Here is an 18,912-nt window from a genome sequence, read left to right as displayed (position 1 = left end):
GTAAACATATGTCACCTGATCACTGACGTCAGTGATCAGGTGTGCAGCCCGGGCGCATCTGACAGCGGCGGCGGCGGACATTTAAAAAACAGCGGCGGCACCGCGCCGCCGCTGCACCTCTATCCCACATCTATCCCACATCTAGTCTAGTCAGCGGCAGCGGCGCCCTGCAGGACCCGGCGCCCTAGGCAATTGCCTAAGGTTGCCTAATGGGAGCGCCGGGCCTGGTCCTTAGAATGGGAGAAAGTAAAAACCTCAAGAATACGTGAGATAGTTAATCCGCAGAGCATCCCATAGACTATTGTATGTTTATGACATAGGATTCATATATTCAGTAGGCTATAAATACTTGTATCTTGATATCAATAAACAGAAAATATTCCTTGTATATAGAACTTGGTCTGTGTCTGTTCTCTCCAGCTGATTGAAGCACTTCCGATATACTTGACACCACAGGCAAACTTGGATCAGATTTCTGATCTAACACCAGTAAATCCCATATACTGGTCTCCGGAAGCCATCCATGATCTAGTGATCAAACTGAATCCCCTTCCATTCAATCGGACTCGGATAATGACGACGTTACACCTATCACAAGAAAATTCTTCATATCTCTGCTCAAGGAGATGAAAGATGTAAGATCTGCTCTCCAGGCAGAAGTGCTGAAATTATCCCATTCCCTGAGATTGCTGATCTGGGTAACAGAACAAACCCAGTTGAACGCCAGGTTGAGGAGGTGGTCTCTTCCCAAAAATCAGCAGAAACCAACTTCCAGCCAATCCACCAATATGTAATACATCTATAAGAAGGACAAGAACATATGGCCTCTGTCAAATGAATGTTTTACCCAGATTATTGTACTTATGGCAGACTCTTCTAATTCAGGTTCCTTTACATATTCTCAAGCATCTGCAGCAGATGATTTCCAAATTTGTATGGGCAGGACGTAAGCCTAGGGTACGAATACGTATCCTTTTTAAGCACCAGACCGCTGGAGGTCTAGGACTCCCAAACATATTAAAATATTATCAGGCTACACATATGTCCCAATGTATTCTCTGGCACTCCCCTCCTCATAATAGAGTATGGACTCACATTGAATCAGATATACTACAGTTATACTCCCCATACTCCTTGCTTTGGATCTCATCCCAACATAGGACAAGGCGCCTAGCCCAGCTACCCTCAGCTCGTTTTTCTGTTTCAATCTGGCACCAAGTGGCTAGATCCTACAAACTGTTATCTGGGTATCCTCTTCTTGTCCCGCTCTGGAACAATATAAAATATGACCCAGGCCTAGATCAAAAAACATTTCATCACTGGACCTCCCACAATCTGCTTTTTGCTTGGGATCTGGCCCCAATGAGAGTTTTCCCTACATTTTCAGAATTACAGGATAGACTAGGATTGCCGCGAAACTTTTTTTTATCAATATCGTCAGCTTAGGCACTTTTATCGATCCCTAAAAACTCCTCCCCCCTCGGATCAATGCTCGGCCTTAGAGTCTCTATGTCGTTCATTTACCACTACTAGAGGCTTAATATCCACTGTATATTAGCTAATTAATAACTTTAATCAACCGGATAAAGATCCACACGAGTTGGCTTGGGAGTGGGACACTGGGGTGACCCTGACATCAAAAGAATGGTCAAAGATTACAATTAATGTAGCTAAGAAATCAATTTCGGTGAGAATAAAGGAATTCATGTAAGATTTACTACAGGTGGTATTTAGTCCCCTCCCATCTACATGCTATCTTTCCTGCTTCCAGTGATCGATGTTGGAGGGGTTGCGGACTACGGGGAACCCTGTTGCACGTTTAGTGGAGTTACCCTAGACTACAACTTTACTGGCAGCAAATACATAAGCTGATTGAATCTGTTACACAGGTTAAAATGCCTGATTCCCCTCTTTACTCCCTTCTCCCCAGACGGCTCCCTGACGTCACTCGACCCGTACAAAAACTCATTGGTCATATGGTAAATGCAGCTAAATGTTTGATTGCCGCTCATTGGAAAAATCCTTCCCCCCCCCCCTCGCTCTCAGCTACCATCAGCAAAATCTGGTCAATTTACAGAATGAAAAGCATTACAGCTGTTCTCAAAGATAAACCAGAGAATTTCCAAAATACATTGTCTCCTTGGAAGAGTCATTACAACGCTGAACCCCCATTAACAACCGTTTGACACTTCCCCGCTCCCATAAAATATGTCTATTTTAGGCTTGGAATGTCTTATACATTCCTCCACCTTCCCCCCAAGCAGCAAAAATAAGAAAAACAACATTCTTGTTTCTTTACAGTAACATGCCAATGTAATGCTGTTTTGAGTTTTCTTTAATGTGTATTTCTTAAGGTGAAGTGTTTCACATATATGTCATAAGATCTCTCACTTTCACACCTATGTTGTTTTGGAAAACTTCAATAAAAATTCACTTTTCAAAAAAAAAAAAATAAGGACAAGAAGATCATGGTAAGAGATTAAGGAACAACAACCTGGTAATTAGAGGGATTCCATAGGAGATTGAAATCTCACTTCGAGATTTATCTTAAAAGATCTTTCCAGAGGCACCAAAAACCCACCTCCTCCTTGACAGGGCCCACCGGGCTTTATGAGCACACTCACAACATCCAGCTCGGGAAGCTGTATTGAGAAGTCTTCGTAGAATCCACTTCATTTCCTTCGACAGTAACACTATGTAGATATTCCAGGATGTGTCCCCTATAGGCAAGTCCAGGGACTTGAAACCTTTCACAACTCTTCTATGGCAAAAAATACAAATGGGGATACCCATTCTGTATCCTAATCTGTCATCAGGGTAAGATTCATGTAGTCAGACACCTGGAGGAAGCACATCCCACCTCTTCCCAAACTTTCTAGGCAGATTGGCAATGCCACAAGATCTAGTTTTTACAAACATCTTGTCTGTAGGGCAGGGTTGATTGAGTCCCAGCTGCCGGCAGGAGTTGATGGTGTTCCCCTGGGAAAGTGCCGCTTTTGTGATGCCTAATGCTTTGTGTCGGGCTCAGGCCACCTTTATTATCATAGCTAGTTTTAACCTACAATTGAAACATAGGTACGGTTCACATACTTTTTAGAAGCTGGATTCAGCCTGAGGTACAGGAGTGGGAATTGTGGTTCCCAGTTGCCATTGGCAGCCAGCAGTGCTGACCTATCAACTGTACATGTCAAACAGGTGGCTGAGCGGAGCAAGGGGATTATTATACATTCAACTATTACATCATAGGTGTAGCGCCTGCGTGGAACAGGACAGACGCAACACAAAAGAACTTACTTTGTAAACGATGGTCAACTCCAGTCCGCCTCCAATATCCCAGCTGCGATTCGATCCAAGCAGATCAGCAGCCGCAACCCTTGTCACCTCCAACCACGTCCCTCTAAGAAAAAAACAGAGATTACGGCCGTGCCTACCAGGTAAGGGCTGTCCGAGAATACGGCAATGAACAAGGACACTCTCAGTCCAAGCCCCCTTGCCGCCTCCTCACTTTGCTCTTGCCAAGGCACAGGGGACTACAGGCACTTGAGACCAGGACTAGTCCCGCCTCAAGTACCTCGCACACCACCCAGTGAGGGCCTAACCGAAAGGGGGAAATCGAGCGTGATACTCACCGGGACACTCCCACTTCCGATCCGGTTCTATGTGTAAGCTGGTAACTACACTTGTCCCCACAGCACGGGTTAGCACAGGAAAACACAGGAAACAAGAGCCTACCTTTAAGGGGGCCTGACGTCTTGCCCCTGGACACAATTATGTAGCACACCCAAAGATACAGTAATACAGTACTTTGTACGCTACTCACCAGAGCACACCGCTGCTAGCCAACCAGCCGGTTGCTACAGCACCCACAGGAGCCTCCGCTCTACTGTACCTCCTAACTCCGTGTGCTCACCTCACACAGGACCGCGCCTACACTTACAAGGCTCTCACGCCTCTATCACACCACCAGGGCCTTATGCCCTACACACCATGTGCCTCGTGCACAGCTGTCTACAGAGCCTTGTGCTCTGACTATAGGCCTCAGCCCCCTCTCTAACTCAGGGCTCTGAGCCCACTAACTAGGGCCTTGTGCCCTACTACCTAGGAGCACTAACCCCTGCCTACTCAGGCCTTGAGGCCTCTCTCTCTAACTACTAGGGCCTTGTGCCCTTCCTCAACCTATGGGCTATCAGCCCCCTACTCAGATCTTGTGACCTTCCTATGGCCTCTAGGCCACTAGCTATCTAAGGGCCTTGTGCCCTTGCACCTGGGGGCTCTCACGCCCGCTACCTATCTAACTAGCAGGGCCTTGTGCCCATTTATCACAACTGGGCTACTTGCCGAGTACCTATTAGGGGCCTAGTGCCCAATGCCCTGGGCCTTGTGCCCTTTAAGACTTGTGGCCTACTGGCCCACTACTTTATAAGGACCTAGTGCCCAGTTCCCTGTCCCACGAGCCTTGTGCCCGACCGTGGCCACGGGCCTAGTGCCCGACCTACTGCTGAGGCTACTTACCTGCTCCGCGCAGGAATCTCAGCTTGCCACGCCGTCTTCTGCCTTCTTTTCCGGGTCTTCCAGACCCTCCAGGCGGCGGCACCTCTTCTCCTGTTCGGCGCTGTTGAGAGCTGCTTGGCGGGGGCACTCTTAGCCCTGACAAGGGCTCCTCGCCGACGATCTCTGCTCCGGCGGCTTGCTTGCAGTCTTCTTTCTCCACCGCCGCTCCAGACGTCTGATCCTCTCCTCCGCCGACGGACTTCTGCCAAAATGGCGCCAAAACCTGGAAAGATGAAGCCATACTTACCGCCGCTGGAGCGCTGGACGGGTAAGTAACTTCTTTCTTTCTTTTTCACCCTCTTGCTGGGCACAGGAATCAGGGGCATCTCCTGTCCCTCCAGGGACACGGCAGTAGCAGGCATCTTCCCCCGCTTCTCGGGCACCGGGGGCATCTCTGCGGGCACCATCTTTACATAGGCATGGATTATTACAAGTTCTGTGGATATCCAGTGGTGATATCTTGCTGCAGCTGGATTGCTAAACTTTGGTGTGCTGCAGAGTAGCAGGGTGTCTGAGAGTACAGTACAGAGTACAGGAGCAAAACAGAGTTTCTGCAAATATGTGTGCTTTATTTACACGTTCTGCACACTGATTGTGACATCTGTTTGAGGCCTTACTTCCTATGAACAACGCCTAGTCACTGCAGGCTGTTTGTGTTATCTGATCAGGAGGTTAGTTCCTTATTATCATTCAGTTTTTATTCAAGCCCAGGGCCAGATAGAGGGCCTCATAGGCCTGGGACTGAAAATGATTAAGGAGTAGGAATAGGTATAGATAGACAGGAGCAGGGGTGAGTTAGTGAGCGAGAGACACAGACGGTGAGACACAGACGGTGAGACACAGAGGGCGACCCCTATTCCAGGGCTAAGAAGATGCAAGTCAGGGATAAAATATAATAAAAACATATGGAAACATATTTTTTGTGCGTATTCTCAGGCAGTTTGGAAATGCTTATTTTACAAAAGAAAAACAGATCCAACTCTAAATAACCCCTTAAATTGTCACTGGCCTATCTCCACACAATAAAATAATGTAATGTAGTGTCATATACGCAAGAGAGAACATTATCTTCACAGTTATTAATAAATACTAAAGTGGTATTTTCAATATAAAATGTAATTAACTACAAGTGCAAATACAAATTAAATTGAATTACATTAAAATAAACAGAAACCTACAGTATCTTTAGAAGTCAAATGGGAATCTTCTTTCCTGCAGTAGTCCAAATGGCAATGTCAATTATGTAACGTGAATAGGCGATTGTGGCTTTGTATAATATAGGAGCGACGATAATGATTTAAGCTGAAGCAGTCAATATGCAATCAGCCAATCAGCTGCAGCTCGATAGTACTGCTGACAGTCATCATCATCATTGTTTATCATGGCATCAGCTCTCCTGTGCCCACCAGAGGCACACCTTCTAAAACCCCCCCACCCCACTCACCCCTCATTCACCTTTCAAACCCCCTGCCCCCCACAGACAAATAAAACATACACTTCTGGTAAACCAATACCCTATAGAACACCTATTAGATAGATAATAGATGTATATATAAATATATAGTTCATACAAGGTGACTTGATATGTCATGTGATTAAAATTGAAAATAACATTTATTTATTTATTTTTTAAAAAAGAGTATCAGTTGATACATCCACTTCTGATTGTGTTGCAGCTATGTTATCATTCCTTTATTGTACACAGGATACTCTTGCACATCCCTTCCCTGCCCTCTCCCCCTACACTGTCTCCAGGCGTCAGGAACATGCTTAAATCTTGTAATCTTGACATAGGGGTACACACTGTGCAGGACTAAAACACATATTTTATGCAAAAAAAAAAATACTTGCGTCCAACTCTAAATAAGCCCCAATATAGAACAGCATTGGTCAGTATGTGTCTCTTCAACTGAATACTAGAAGCCCCATCACGAGTGTGTGGCAGAGGTAGGCAGGCCATGCTTGGATTTATAGTTCCACAACAGCTGAAGAGAAATAGCAGATAAAAATGTCAGGGCAGAATCCCTGTTAGGGGAGATTTGTTAAATGATTTACACCCTCTCTGGACTCACTGTCTGAAGATTGGGAGCAGTTTGGGGCCCTATTTCTCAGCACAGTATGCAGGACCTGTCCTCTGTGTCTGGTGAAGAGGAAGTATTGGGTCTTTAGCGATGATACCAGTTACAGTCCACAGTAATGTCAGTTATATCTGCAGCCTATACAGAGACCGGGGAGGGGAGGGGAGAACGAATTTATAATTTTCTTTCACTTTCATTTTACTAGCATTAAGTAATTTCCAGGAAACCATACACACAGAGACACATACACAGGACAGCAGAGAGCAGCTGAAGAGACATTTCTATGCATAAGGTTAGTAAGAACCTGTATAAAATCTCCCTATTTCCCCTCTCTCATCATCTCATAGACAAGACCTCTTTTTAATGTTCTATTTTTCTCATCTGAGGAGCGAGGCCTGAGAGTGGCTCTTTACAGTAACCCCTCTATACTGGTGATGAGTGACACACTCTGTATTCTGTTATGTATCGTTTAAATCCTACCTCTTTTTTTACACTTCTTTAAGTTTTTACAAATGAAGTTCACTGAAACCCCATGTGGGGTCTATATGCAAATAGCCAGTCAGAGTGAATTTCTCACACTCTAGCCAATCAGATCGAAGCTGATCTGGGTCGGTTATTTGTGGTCAGGTCCTCGGCCTGTCAATCACTCTTCTTTTAATATGTTGTTTTATATTTTAACCTTTGGATAACCACAGAATGTGGTACTACAGGGCTGGTTGTTTTTATGGGGGTTGCATTTTTTTTTTTTGCAGGCCTGATATCCCACTTTAACAGGAGGACCCCATGCTGTGAGTATCCCTTAGTGTGACCAACCCAGCCTGTCATAGTCTTATGCTGGTTACTGCCTTAGCTGGGGACCCCACGCTGTTCATCCCCCTGCATTAGCGGTAACCAGCCCAGTCTATTAGTGCTGGTGCTACGATCACTATAGAGGGTGACAGGTCCCTCAGTTTCTTTAATTTATTTTTTTAAAATATACTTTAAAACGTCAGTCATCATCAAGGCTTAGAGCGTATATAGATGCACTTTAAACATATCTTCATGTGAATGCATAATAACACACTTAAATATAAATAGCTGATAATGATGATGAAGAACCACGTAAGTGTACCATATGTACTGCACACATTTTACAGCTACATTTTACATTTAAAAGTGTCCAACTGTAAATGACCACCATTATCTATGTCATACTTGCTGACATTTGTGATCTCCTCTCTGGAAGGGGAGATCTTGCAGCTGAGTCCTGGGGGCGTGACTACGTGAACCGTGTTATGAAGCCCCACCCCCTCTGGTAAATGAGGTGATATTAGGGCTATATCAGCAGAGGGGGGACAGGATGGTGCGCTTTCACTGTGAAATCGTATCACTAAGCCCTGCCCCCTGCACCGGTGCTAGGGTCCTTGGCGCCCTAGGCACAGTGTGAAAATCGGCGCGCCCCCCCTTTAAAAATCGGCGCCCCCCCTGTCAAAATTGGCGCTGCGCTTCCCTCCTCTCAGCTCCCCATGTCTTTCTTTAACTTACCTGCATGAAGCTGCTCCTCTCTGCTCTGTCTTCTCCCCTCCACTCACAGACACTGTCGGGCCGTGATGATGACATCATCACGGCCTGTCACTGGTGTTGCTGAGCTCTCCGGTGCATTCTTTCTTTTTAAGAATGTTCCAAACCGTTGATTTGGCCACACCTAATGTTTTTGCTATCTGTCTGATGGGTTTGTTTTGATTTTTAGCCTAATGATGGCTTGCTTCCCTGATAGTGATAGCTCTTTGGATATTGAGAGTCGACAGCAACAGATTCCAAATGCAAATGTCACACCTAGAATCTCCAGACCTTTTACCTACTTAATTGATGATGAAATAACAAGGGAATAGCCCACACATGTCCATGAAATAGCTTTTGAGTCGATTGTCCCATTACTTTTGGTCCCTTAAAAAGTAGGAGGCACATATAGAAACCGTTGTAATTCCTACACCGTTCACCTGATTTGGATGTAAATTCCCTCAAATTAAAGCTGAAAGTCTGCAGTTAAAGCACATCTTGTTTGTTTCATTTCAAATCCATGGTGGTGGTGTATAGAGGCCAAAATATGAGAATTTTGTCTATGTCCCAATATTTATGGACTTGACTGTATATATATATATATATATATATATATATATATATATTGTGGCAAAGAGGGATTGCCACAGTTCCCTGTAAGGGAACAGGTAGGAACACAGTTAGTCTGCAGCAGGAGGCTGCAGACAGGATTAAGTTTTCCCTAGGTTCCTCTCTTAGCACACACACACACACACACACACACAGGTGTTCCACATGGGTGTGATTGGTTTGCTGTGATTTGTTTGTAGTGGTTGGGGTGGAGCATAAAGACAATGTCTGTATGCATGGGTGGGACCACCGATGCCAGTAAGTGGCCAGCGAGTAGACAGGGAAGTAATGTCTCTAGCCAGATGTAGGTGGTGGGGATTTTCGTGTACTGTTACTGGATATGATTGCTGTACCAGCATTGGAGCGGTTTTACTATCTTGACAACTGCTAATAAACAACTAAATGGTTCGGCATACCTGTGTCCGATTCCTGTGAATGGTGTACTTTCTCACAAGTGGTGTCATCGTGGGATCTGTAAGACAGCTAAGACACAGCCGTCCTCTCAGCCTCCAGACGTGAGGGTGGTGAGTGGAGTCTGTTAAAGACCATTATAATCCACCAAACTGTTGTAATGATTTGTTTCCAATGTGTTGCTGTGAAGAGACAAACCTTTGCATTGGGAACTGATTAGCAGCTGTTTTGTTGCAAAGGAAATCAGAAGTTAAACACTGCTGGTCATTGTAGTGCCACACTTGTTAAGGGTTCAGACTGTGAGTTGGGTGTGGACCAAGACAGAATTTTTTTTTTTTTTCTGGTTTGTTTGCTATTTACCAATGAAGGTTTCACAGCACATGTCAGCTAAAAATAAAGGGGTTTAAAAGCAAGCAGAAACAAATTTATTTTCTGGTAATTTTAGTACCACATCTTGTAGGTCACGCAGAATTGGGTGTGGCCCAGAAACTTTTGTTGTTACCTGAATGCTGAGAGAAGCTAGGTTTCATTTCCCAGCACAAACTCCTGTGGGAATGGACAGTCAGTAATAATGGTTGCAGCCGTTGCCCCAAAACTGCCATACCCTGTAATCTTGGGCAGAGACTTCCCACTGTTCAAGCAGATCCTCCAGGAGCGAATCCAGCTGGACATGTCGGCATTTGAAGCACCGGCCAAAAGTCCAGCCTTGATGGAGGAGCTTGAGGGAACAGGGAATGGAAAGTGCCAGGATCTACTACAGAACCTGAACTAGACAATTCAGGAAAATACACCTCCTAAGAGGTGGGAGTGTAGACAAAGGAGAGCTGCACCAGTACCAATGCAAAGCCAGACCCTGGCATCGTCCGTTGGCGAGACTTTGGGTGAAGGGGCTACGCCTTCCAATGAGGACTCAGACTAGGCAGGATTGTCTAACTTGTTTCACTAAGAGACTTTGGCCGAGACCAACTTGGAGATGTTGCCTTAGCTAATGTCTATAAGAATGTGGTTGAGATTAATGGAGTAGAGAAGGGTAACAAGATTGCAGAGAGTATTGCCTATTATATGGTAAATAATGATTTGTTGTATAGAGTTGCTAATGTACAGGGTAAAACTGTGGAGCAATTGTTAGTACCACAAATCCATACATCACATGTTCTCAAAGCTGCACATACACATCTGTATGGGGGGACACTTGGGGGAAGATAAAACACGGGAGCAAATATTGCTCAGGTTCTATTGGCCAGGAGTGTACGGGGAAATAAAAAGGTTTTGCCGGACATGTCCAGTATGTCAGAGAACCTGTCCAAAGCCAGACTATCGGGCCCCGCTAGGTCCCATTTCTGTGGTGCAGACCCCGTGCTAGCGTATTAGTATGGATTTCGGTAGGCCCATTAGAGAAGTCGGCCCCTGGCAAATCAGTATGGATTGGTCATACTGGACTATGTCACCTGGTATCCCGAGATTATACCTTGGCGCAATATAAAGTCGAGTACAATAGAAAAAGAAACTACGATAAGTCAGCTGTAGTTGGAACTCTCCAACCAGGTGACAAAGTTCCCATGAGGGACGATCTGTCCCCAGGGCGAGGACGTGCTCTCCACAGTGTCAGCGTCACCAAGGTTGGTGACGCTAAGGGGAGGGGTATGTGGCAAAGAGCGATATTTGCCACAGTTCTCTGTAAGGGAACAGGTAGGAACACAGTTAATGTGCAGCAGCAGGCTGCAGACAGGGTTAAGTTTTCCCTAGGTTCCTCTTTGAGCACACACACAGGTGTTCCACATGGGTGTGATTGGTTTTCTGTGATTTGTTGTAGTGCTTGGGGTGGAGGATAAAGACACTGTCTATATGTGTGGGTGGGACCACCGATACCAGTGAGTGGCCGGCGAGTAGACAGGGAAGTAATGTCTAGCCAGATGTAGGTGGTGGGGATTTTCGTGTACTGTTACTGGATATGACTGCTGGAGCTGTTTTACTATTCTGACAACTGCTAATAAACAGCTAAATGGTTTGGCATACCTGTATCTGATTCCTGTGAATGGTATACTTTCTCAATATATATATATATATATATATATATATATATATATATATATATATATTGTTATATCCGTGTCTATTGTCATCAATACCAATTGTTAATGATAATTGATAAGAATGTTACGTAGTATAACCGATACATACGCAGCGCACCCTGGATCCAGGTACAGTCATCAAAGCTGAAGTCTGTTGGCAAAAGAGACTATTCCTGTACCAGAGGCCAGTTTATATACAGTTTGGTTTAGAAAAAAAACAATCATGATGTCATAAGATAACACTAAGAACGTTCTTTATTGATCCAGGTTTTATAATGTTCCAGTAGACTGCTGATCATAGGTCAGTTCAATTGATCCTCTTTCCAAAGGTGGGGACAACTCACTCCAACTGCTGCATACGTGTCTTCCCGCCGAAAAAAACAGTTTAAAATGACCCATAAACAGAGTGCTTGTGCTTTTGAATATTTATCTCATACTATTCATAACTAGCGATCGCTATGTGCGACTGATCCTCCATTGATACCGGATTCCTGCTGGTAAAATATGGATTAATGTGAAACCATACTCCATACATTTCTGAACCATAAATACATTTACTGTAGTTTTATCTATGCATAAATAAACTCTTATTCATTTATTAATAAATAAATGTGGTTTGGAACTTTAATATATGTGTCCTATTTACAAAAGTAGATGTTAATGTAATTGTATATGCTGTTCACCTGTGCGATTGTGTTATTAACCCCAGTTTGACATAGCGTACTAATCTCAATTGCACGGTAAACTAATATTACTCAATTTAGCCGACTTCATCCAATTTCGACAATATATATATATATATGATTGTCTGCCCTAGCCCTACCCCTACCAAGTTTAGTTTCTTCAGACATAAGGAGACTCCAGTCAATGATATGCAAAAATGTATATCGGGATGTATGCCTACTCGTATACATGCACAGGATGGAAATTCATCTCTTAGGTCAAAAGACAGAGGAATGTCCAACTGTAGGTGAACCCCTAAAGCAGAGGAGATCAGACAGATTTTCTTTAATCATGCCCAGGTGAGTTAGTGTATTATTCTTGGACAGTAATTAATGTGTTGCTACAGACAGAAATCCTAAAAACATGACCTGTTGGTAGCTCTTGAGGATCGGCTTGAGCACATCTGCCCTAAAGTGTTTATCTTCTTAAAAGTACACTATTTCACAATTACTTTCAAAAATGATTTACGTCCCCTTCCCATTCCTTCACTGGGACCCTCTTACCTGTGTGCTGCAAAGACACCTGGTGGATTTGTGGATCCAAAGGGGGTCCTGATGTGCAAAGTGGCAGAGGAGCTTACTGTTGTCTGCCCCAGCTGTTTTTGTCAATTCATATATTTGTTTGTCAATGCTAATAATTAGAATGTCCCAGCACCAACAGTTACTGTACTGAGACAATCAAAATGTTGTAACATCAACTCACAGAAGCAATGGCATTATATTACATTATTAAATACGATTATATATTACAGCAAGATTTGGTGTGGGTTCCAGCAATTCAGTCTGTCCTCCAACTCTGGTCTTCTGAGCCTGCACATACACATGTCCTCTCCGACCCATAGCCGCTACATACCCTAAAGCGGTAGTATCACCACTGGTCACTCTATTAGGTCTATTTCTACCACGATAGATCCCTGCTGGATAGAAGTGTAGTAACTAATATCTCTTTTCCAATTAAATCAGCTTGCGCTATTTTGTTCCAGCTTTCAAAATGCATCGAATATGAGATAATGAAGATGTATCTGCTCATTCTGCTCATTTATGGAGTGTCTTCTGGTGAGTACATGGAGAGGTGATCAATATATGTTGATATGTTTGTTGGTTATGGATGTCCACAGTATGTACTACATTGTTATTCTGTCTCCTGTTACCTGAGAAGACAAATGTGCCAGATTTGTAGTGCATACAATAGGAAAGTATAATGACCATGCTAACCATCATACAGATATATGAGGGTCAGTCTGGAATGGGTAAGGGGGCCACCGAAGCCTGATACTGGTGAAGGAGTCTGGTGATGGCAGGGACTACCCTGACTCAACTGTTTATGATTCCAACAATTAGGGGGGAAAATTTAATTCCCCTCAATGTACCGCGGAGTGCCTTCACTACCATCAAAGATATTTCCTTGCACCCCAAAGAAGGGCGCAGGAAAATCCATGATGTTCGGTTACCGCAGTACCCGGGAATGAGTGCAGCTGGACATTGCCGTGATGTCTGGCAGCTCATATTAGCGAATTGAATCCCTTAGTATGCTCTATAGCTGTGTTGAAATACTTTCTGCCTACAATGGGAAGGTTCTGTCCCCATGCCTGGCTGAAAGAGAACTGCACATTGAAACAAAGTCTCTGCCCACTGACTCGGTCAAGTCTTGCGTTGATTGGGGTGGCTCAGTGTGGTATACCCAAGTCCCAGATTGTTCATCCTACTCACATTACCTTCTAGGATTGGTCCAGTTGTCCGTAAACCTATTTGAATTCATGGCAGGAGTGGACAGCGCTTTGACTCTATGAAAGAAGTAATTGCAGCCCAGTTGTATGTGTACTGTCAAGTGGTGTATAGTAGGTCTTAAAAGAGCTATTTGAGCAACAAACTCTATCGCTCCTAAGATCCTGACTTATCCCCATGGCCAACTGATTAGATCTAACACACTAATCCACCCCCTCCCCCAGTTTTCCTACATTGAGGCTACTGATCCACCGTAACACACCGCCTGCTAACCAGCAGTCCTGAATCACAGTAAGTGGTCAGGAGGAATTTTCCAGCAAAGCAGTATTGAAGCTTCCCAGTAGTGTAAGCGGGTACAGGTGACTGTAAAGGTGCCTTGCGGTGGCATTGACAACCAGGGCACCACAGTCAGTGAGTGGCTGGTTTGGCCAGTTGGCACTAGTAGGAGTGGTCAGTGATAAGACATCTAGTGAAACCTCATACAATCTGCTAACCAGCAGGGCGGCGTAGTAAGCCCATCCTGTGCAATAATACATTCTGAATAATATGTGATGCATCAGAATATATTTCCCAAAGTGACACACTGGTTATTATCCGTACAATAAATATACAACTAGTGTCTCCAAGTATATTAGTCTACACTATGTTATACTACTGATAAAGAAAATAAAATATATTATTCTTTCAATGTATTTGGCATTTGTAGCTAATCAATCCTTTTTAATTAAGAAACAAAAAGATATACATTTTAATCATGTTAAATATTGCCTTTATGAGACAAACATATATTGAAAGTAACATATTGGCCTGCTGTGTTTTATACACATCCTGGTCAAACTGAGAGAAATACTTTTTTAAACATAGCTTAATAAGAACTGTCATTTTTAGCAATAACAAAATCTTTAATTATGATAATAAGTGTTAGAGTGTGGGGACCACCTGTTTTGGGAATTAAGGACGCAGTTGACACATAAGGTAAGGCTGTAAGACCCTCTTCAATCAAGTCAACTAATGAAAATAAAGAAGGTCTTCTTTAAGTCTCCACGTCCTTAGAGGTTTTCTGAATGGCCATGAGCTTAAATGAATAGTACTGAATTATGCATAAGCTGTTTTGCAAAAAGATCATCATCACCATTTATTTATATAGCGCCACAAATTCCACAGCGCTGTACAGAGAACTCATTCACATCAGTCCCTGCCCCATAGGAGCTTACAGTCTAAATTATTTAACACACACACATACACACACAGACACACTAGGGTCAATTTGATAGCAGCCAATTAACCTACCAGTATGTTTTTGGAGTGTGGGAGGAAACCGGAGCACCCGGAGGAAACCCACGTAAACACGGGGAGAACATACAAACTCCACACAGATAAGGCCATGGTCGGGAATTGAACTCATGACCCCAGTGCTGTGAGGCAGAAGTGCTAACCACTGAGCCACCTTGCTGCCATAAAAGATGTATAAAAACCAGACTATTGTAATCACATGTATGCTTAGCTTTTCGGCTGAAGCTTTATGAGATGTAGACATTCTCTTAGATGGCTGCTGTGTTAAATCTTTTCTGAAATATTGGTTGAAGTAAATCTTCATTACTTCTCCTTACTTTTGATCTGGACAATCAGTTCTTTCTACCTTAAAATATGCCCTATCACTGTCTATTATTATTATCAGCATGTAATGTGCATGTATTTAAATAACTGGTGGTCTCTGTATACTAGTATACATCACTTTACCTGCTGTTATTATTATTATACTGTAAGATAAATGTATGATTATTATATAGATGTGGTCAGTTCTCCTGTGTATAATGTGTGATATGTAACAGTCTCTATGTCTCTCTCAGACAGTCACTCTCTGCGGTATTATGTGACCGGGGTCTCAGGTACAGGATCAGGGCTGCCTGAGTACTCTGAAGTTGGATATGTGGATGATCAGCAGATTACTTATTATAACAGTGACTCTCGTCTCTGCCGTCCTGTGGCTCCGTGGATGGATAAAGAGGAGCCGGAGTACTGGGAGGGAGAGACACAGACTGGTAAACGTGATGAGGCTGTATCCAAACATAATGTGAGGACACTGATGAGTCGCTTCAACCAGACTGGAGGTGAGACACACACTACACTGTATACACAATAATATACACACTACACTGTATTCAGACACATAATATACAAACTACAGCCAAACTAATGTGGAGCTATCAGATCCATTTTAGAATTATATTTTGTTCTTTGAGCCGCAGTCATCCCAGTGTGTGCATATGTAGTTTACACTATACAATAATACCACTTCTACTATTTCTGTCCCCTTGTCTCCAAAGGAAAACCGCTTAAGCTGCAAGTCGTTTTAGAACAGATTTTGGCAGAGTCAAAAGCAGCCAAACACACCTGACGCTTTATTTATGTCCCACTCTCAGACATAGAAATCAGCTTTGTTTCATTGCACATGCACAGTAAAAGAACGTGGAATGTTTTGTTAAATGCACATGCAGTCCCTATACCTGCAGAGGCAGACAGTGTGGGTGCAAGCACCACTGATGTACATTGACGGTCTGCTCTGCTCAATTAAGCAATTAAGTATGGCACACCCCTTAGACATGACATTCAGAGTAGTATTCATCTCTGGATAGAGTTAGATACTCGAGCCATGGTGTAAATATCAGATCATCAGGCCAGTAAATTGTTATAGTTACTAGTAAAAAAACAAAAAATAAACTTGCAGGGTTGGGAACCCTAGTAAATACCAAAACACATTTTCTCTTTCCTGCCATTGGGGGGACACTGCAACAATGGGGTATAATAGGTGGATCTGGAGTAAAGGCAGTTTAACACTCAAACAATCTGAGTGGATAGCTCCTCCCCTACTGTGCCCCTCCCATCTGAAGCTATCCTCATGTTTAGTAAAGTGCCCTCTGGAGTTGGTGTTTTTTCTGTAGGCTCTTGCCCTGTTTTTATTTTTACTTTTATTTTTTTTACCACTGTTGACACTGATTGGGTATCCCAGGCTCCCCAACAGCCTGCCAGCTTCTCTCATGTATCAGCAGTGCGTGCTAACTACTAGCCACTGCTCGGCTGTCACACAGAGCTCCAGCTGTTGTCAGTGCATCCCCTGGCGGCGACAACTGCCAAAGCAGAAACCCATAGAGGAGAGTACAGCTTTGGTGGCTAGCTGTGCTAATGCTTTCACACATGTGCAGCATCTCAGACTCCGAGGAGTAGATGGAGCCAATACAGATCTCCATGATGTTGGCAGATGTCAGGTAATGGGCAAAGGGGGAGGGCAGAGTTTCAGAGGAGGACACTGTCTGGTTATAGCGGTCAGATTAAGAACACTATTCTCGCTTGGAGTTGTATCCTACTCACTTTGGCTGTTTCTCCTCAGCGAGGCCATTTTCTGCTTCAGCATCACTGCAGTAGTTTCCTGCTCTGGGTACTACTTATCTGGTGCCAGTCGTTACCTGGTGGGTTACTAAATATATATATATATTTTTTTTTAGTGTGTTTGGTGTGCCCCTTTCACTTTCTTTTTAAGTAGCATCTGGATTAACGATCTTGTGTGTACTGTTTAGAACCTATAGTTAACTTAATATCTTATTATATCTTAATAGTGTTATAATAAGTGAGGTCTCATTTTCTTACATTATTTTTCTGCTATGTATTTATATTTTTCTGTCACCATGTTTGAAAAAGGTCCTTCCAACACTAAAGGGTTTGCTGGAAAGTCTGTGCAACTCTATATTTGTACAAAACAAAAAGACAGTTGTCAGCGCTTATTCTTTTCACTGCATATCTGTGTGTGTCTAGCAAAATGAAAACATGAGGTATTAGTTCATATATTGATCAAAAGATTTAAGCCTGCATCCCAACGTCAAGGGCACCTTATTATATGCAGGTCCTACACTGACCTATATGCTTTAAACACCATTAAAATGCAGTTAAAATCAGATGCACTCACCTCCCAGGTATAGGGGTTTACATCTAGCAAAGGCTGGCTTGTGAGCCACACCCAAATGTGCCTTAAATAGGCTTGATGGACAGCTGCTATGACAAAAAAGGCAATATTTTGAAACAAAACCAGAGAAAAACAAGCTCGCGCTCGGTATATTCCACATTATATATGGTACCAGCTGCTTGGCAATAAGCCTGCGCTCGGTATATCCCATATTGTATGTGGTACCAGCTGCCTGGCAATATAAAGGCCCATATATGTATACAAAACAAAAAAACACTGTTGTCAGCGCTTATCCTTTACACTGCATATCTGTGTGTGTCTAGCAAAGTGAAAACATGAGGTATTAGTTCATATTTTGATCAAAAGATTTAAGCCTGCATCCCAACGTCAAGGTTGTCTTTTTGTATTGGAGTGTTCTCCAAAAGTAGATCCTCCAATTGCCCACCTAACCAGAACCGCTATTCCAGTGCAGGGTGTGATTTCACTACGGGATGCTACTGATAAAATGTGTGACTTTCTTCTTCGACCTGCATATATGGCTACAGAAAGTTTGTTTAGACCAATCATGTCTACAGCCTGGGTCAACAAGACCATTAAAATATGGGCTGAACAGTTGGTTAATGGTCATCATAGACCTAGGGCTGAATTGTTGGTGTTGGTTGAACTTATTCAGGAAGCTTTTGCCTTTTTAGATCAGGCATCTTTGGATGCGGCTTCCATTACGTCCAGACTTTCTGCTCTCATTATTGCAGCCCGGCATTCTATGTGACTGCACTCTTGGTCAGCTGATGCAGACTCAAAGCGTACAATGGAGTCTCTGCCATTTGATGGCGTTACTCTGTTTGGTTCAGAGTTGGAACAAATCATTCAGGTAGCCATGGGTGGTAAAAGCTGTTTTCTGCCTTTCAGCAGTGCTAAACCAAAGCAACCCAGATTATGGTCCTTTCGTTCCTTTGGACGGTCGAGGGCAGCGCCCACCAGAGAACAGTCTTCTTCCTCCAGGTAAGATTCCCATGGGGTCTCGGGCTCTGGCAGATGCAGGGCTTTCAAGTCATCATACAAAACTTCTGCATGATAGGAAAACCTGCCTCGATTCTGTGGTGGAGGTCCGTCTGCTGCGATTTCAGGATCAGTGGCGAGCTTCGACATCGGATGCCTGGGTTCGAGGGATCTGTCATAGACCTTGTAAACCTCCCCTCACATATTCTCCACTACAGGTATGCTCTCGTCCAGACTCAAAAGGCTGG

General features: G+C 43.5%; 1 protein-coding gene across 2 annotated transcripts in view; it reads left to right on the top strand.

The window, feature by feature from the left end:
• Positions 1-18,912, top strand: part of LOC142102009 (class I histocompatibility antigen, F10 alpha chain-like) — a 176,534-nt gene that overhangs the window by 94,145 nt on the left and 63,477 nt on the right. For both annotated transcript variants that reach the window (XM_075186513.1, XM_075186514.1), the window contains exon 2: positions 15,558-15,818. In XM_075186513.1, the coding sequence (XP_075042614.1) occupies positions 15,558-15,818 (261 nt within the window). The remainder of the gene's footprint in view (positions 1-15,557; positions 15,819-18,912) is intronic.

This window comes from Mixophyes fleayi, chromosome 9 (genome assembly GCF_038048845.1).
Source record: "Mixophyes fleayi isolate aMixFle1 chromosome 9, aMixFle1.hap1, whole genome shotgun sequence".
NCBI classification, from domain to species: Eukaryota; Metazoa; Chordata; class Amphibia; order Anura; family Limnodynastidae; genus Mixophyes; species Mixophyes fleayi.
Note: the sequence above shows the minus strand (reverse complement) of the source record. Positions and strands in the feature narration are given on the sequence as shown.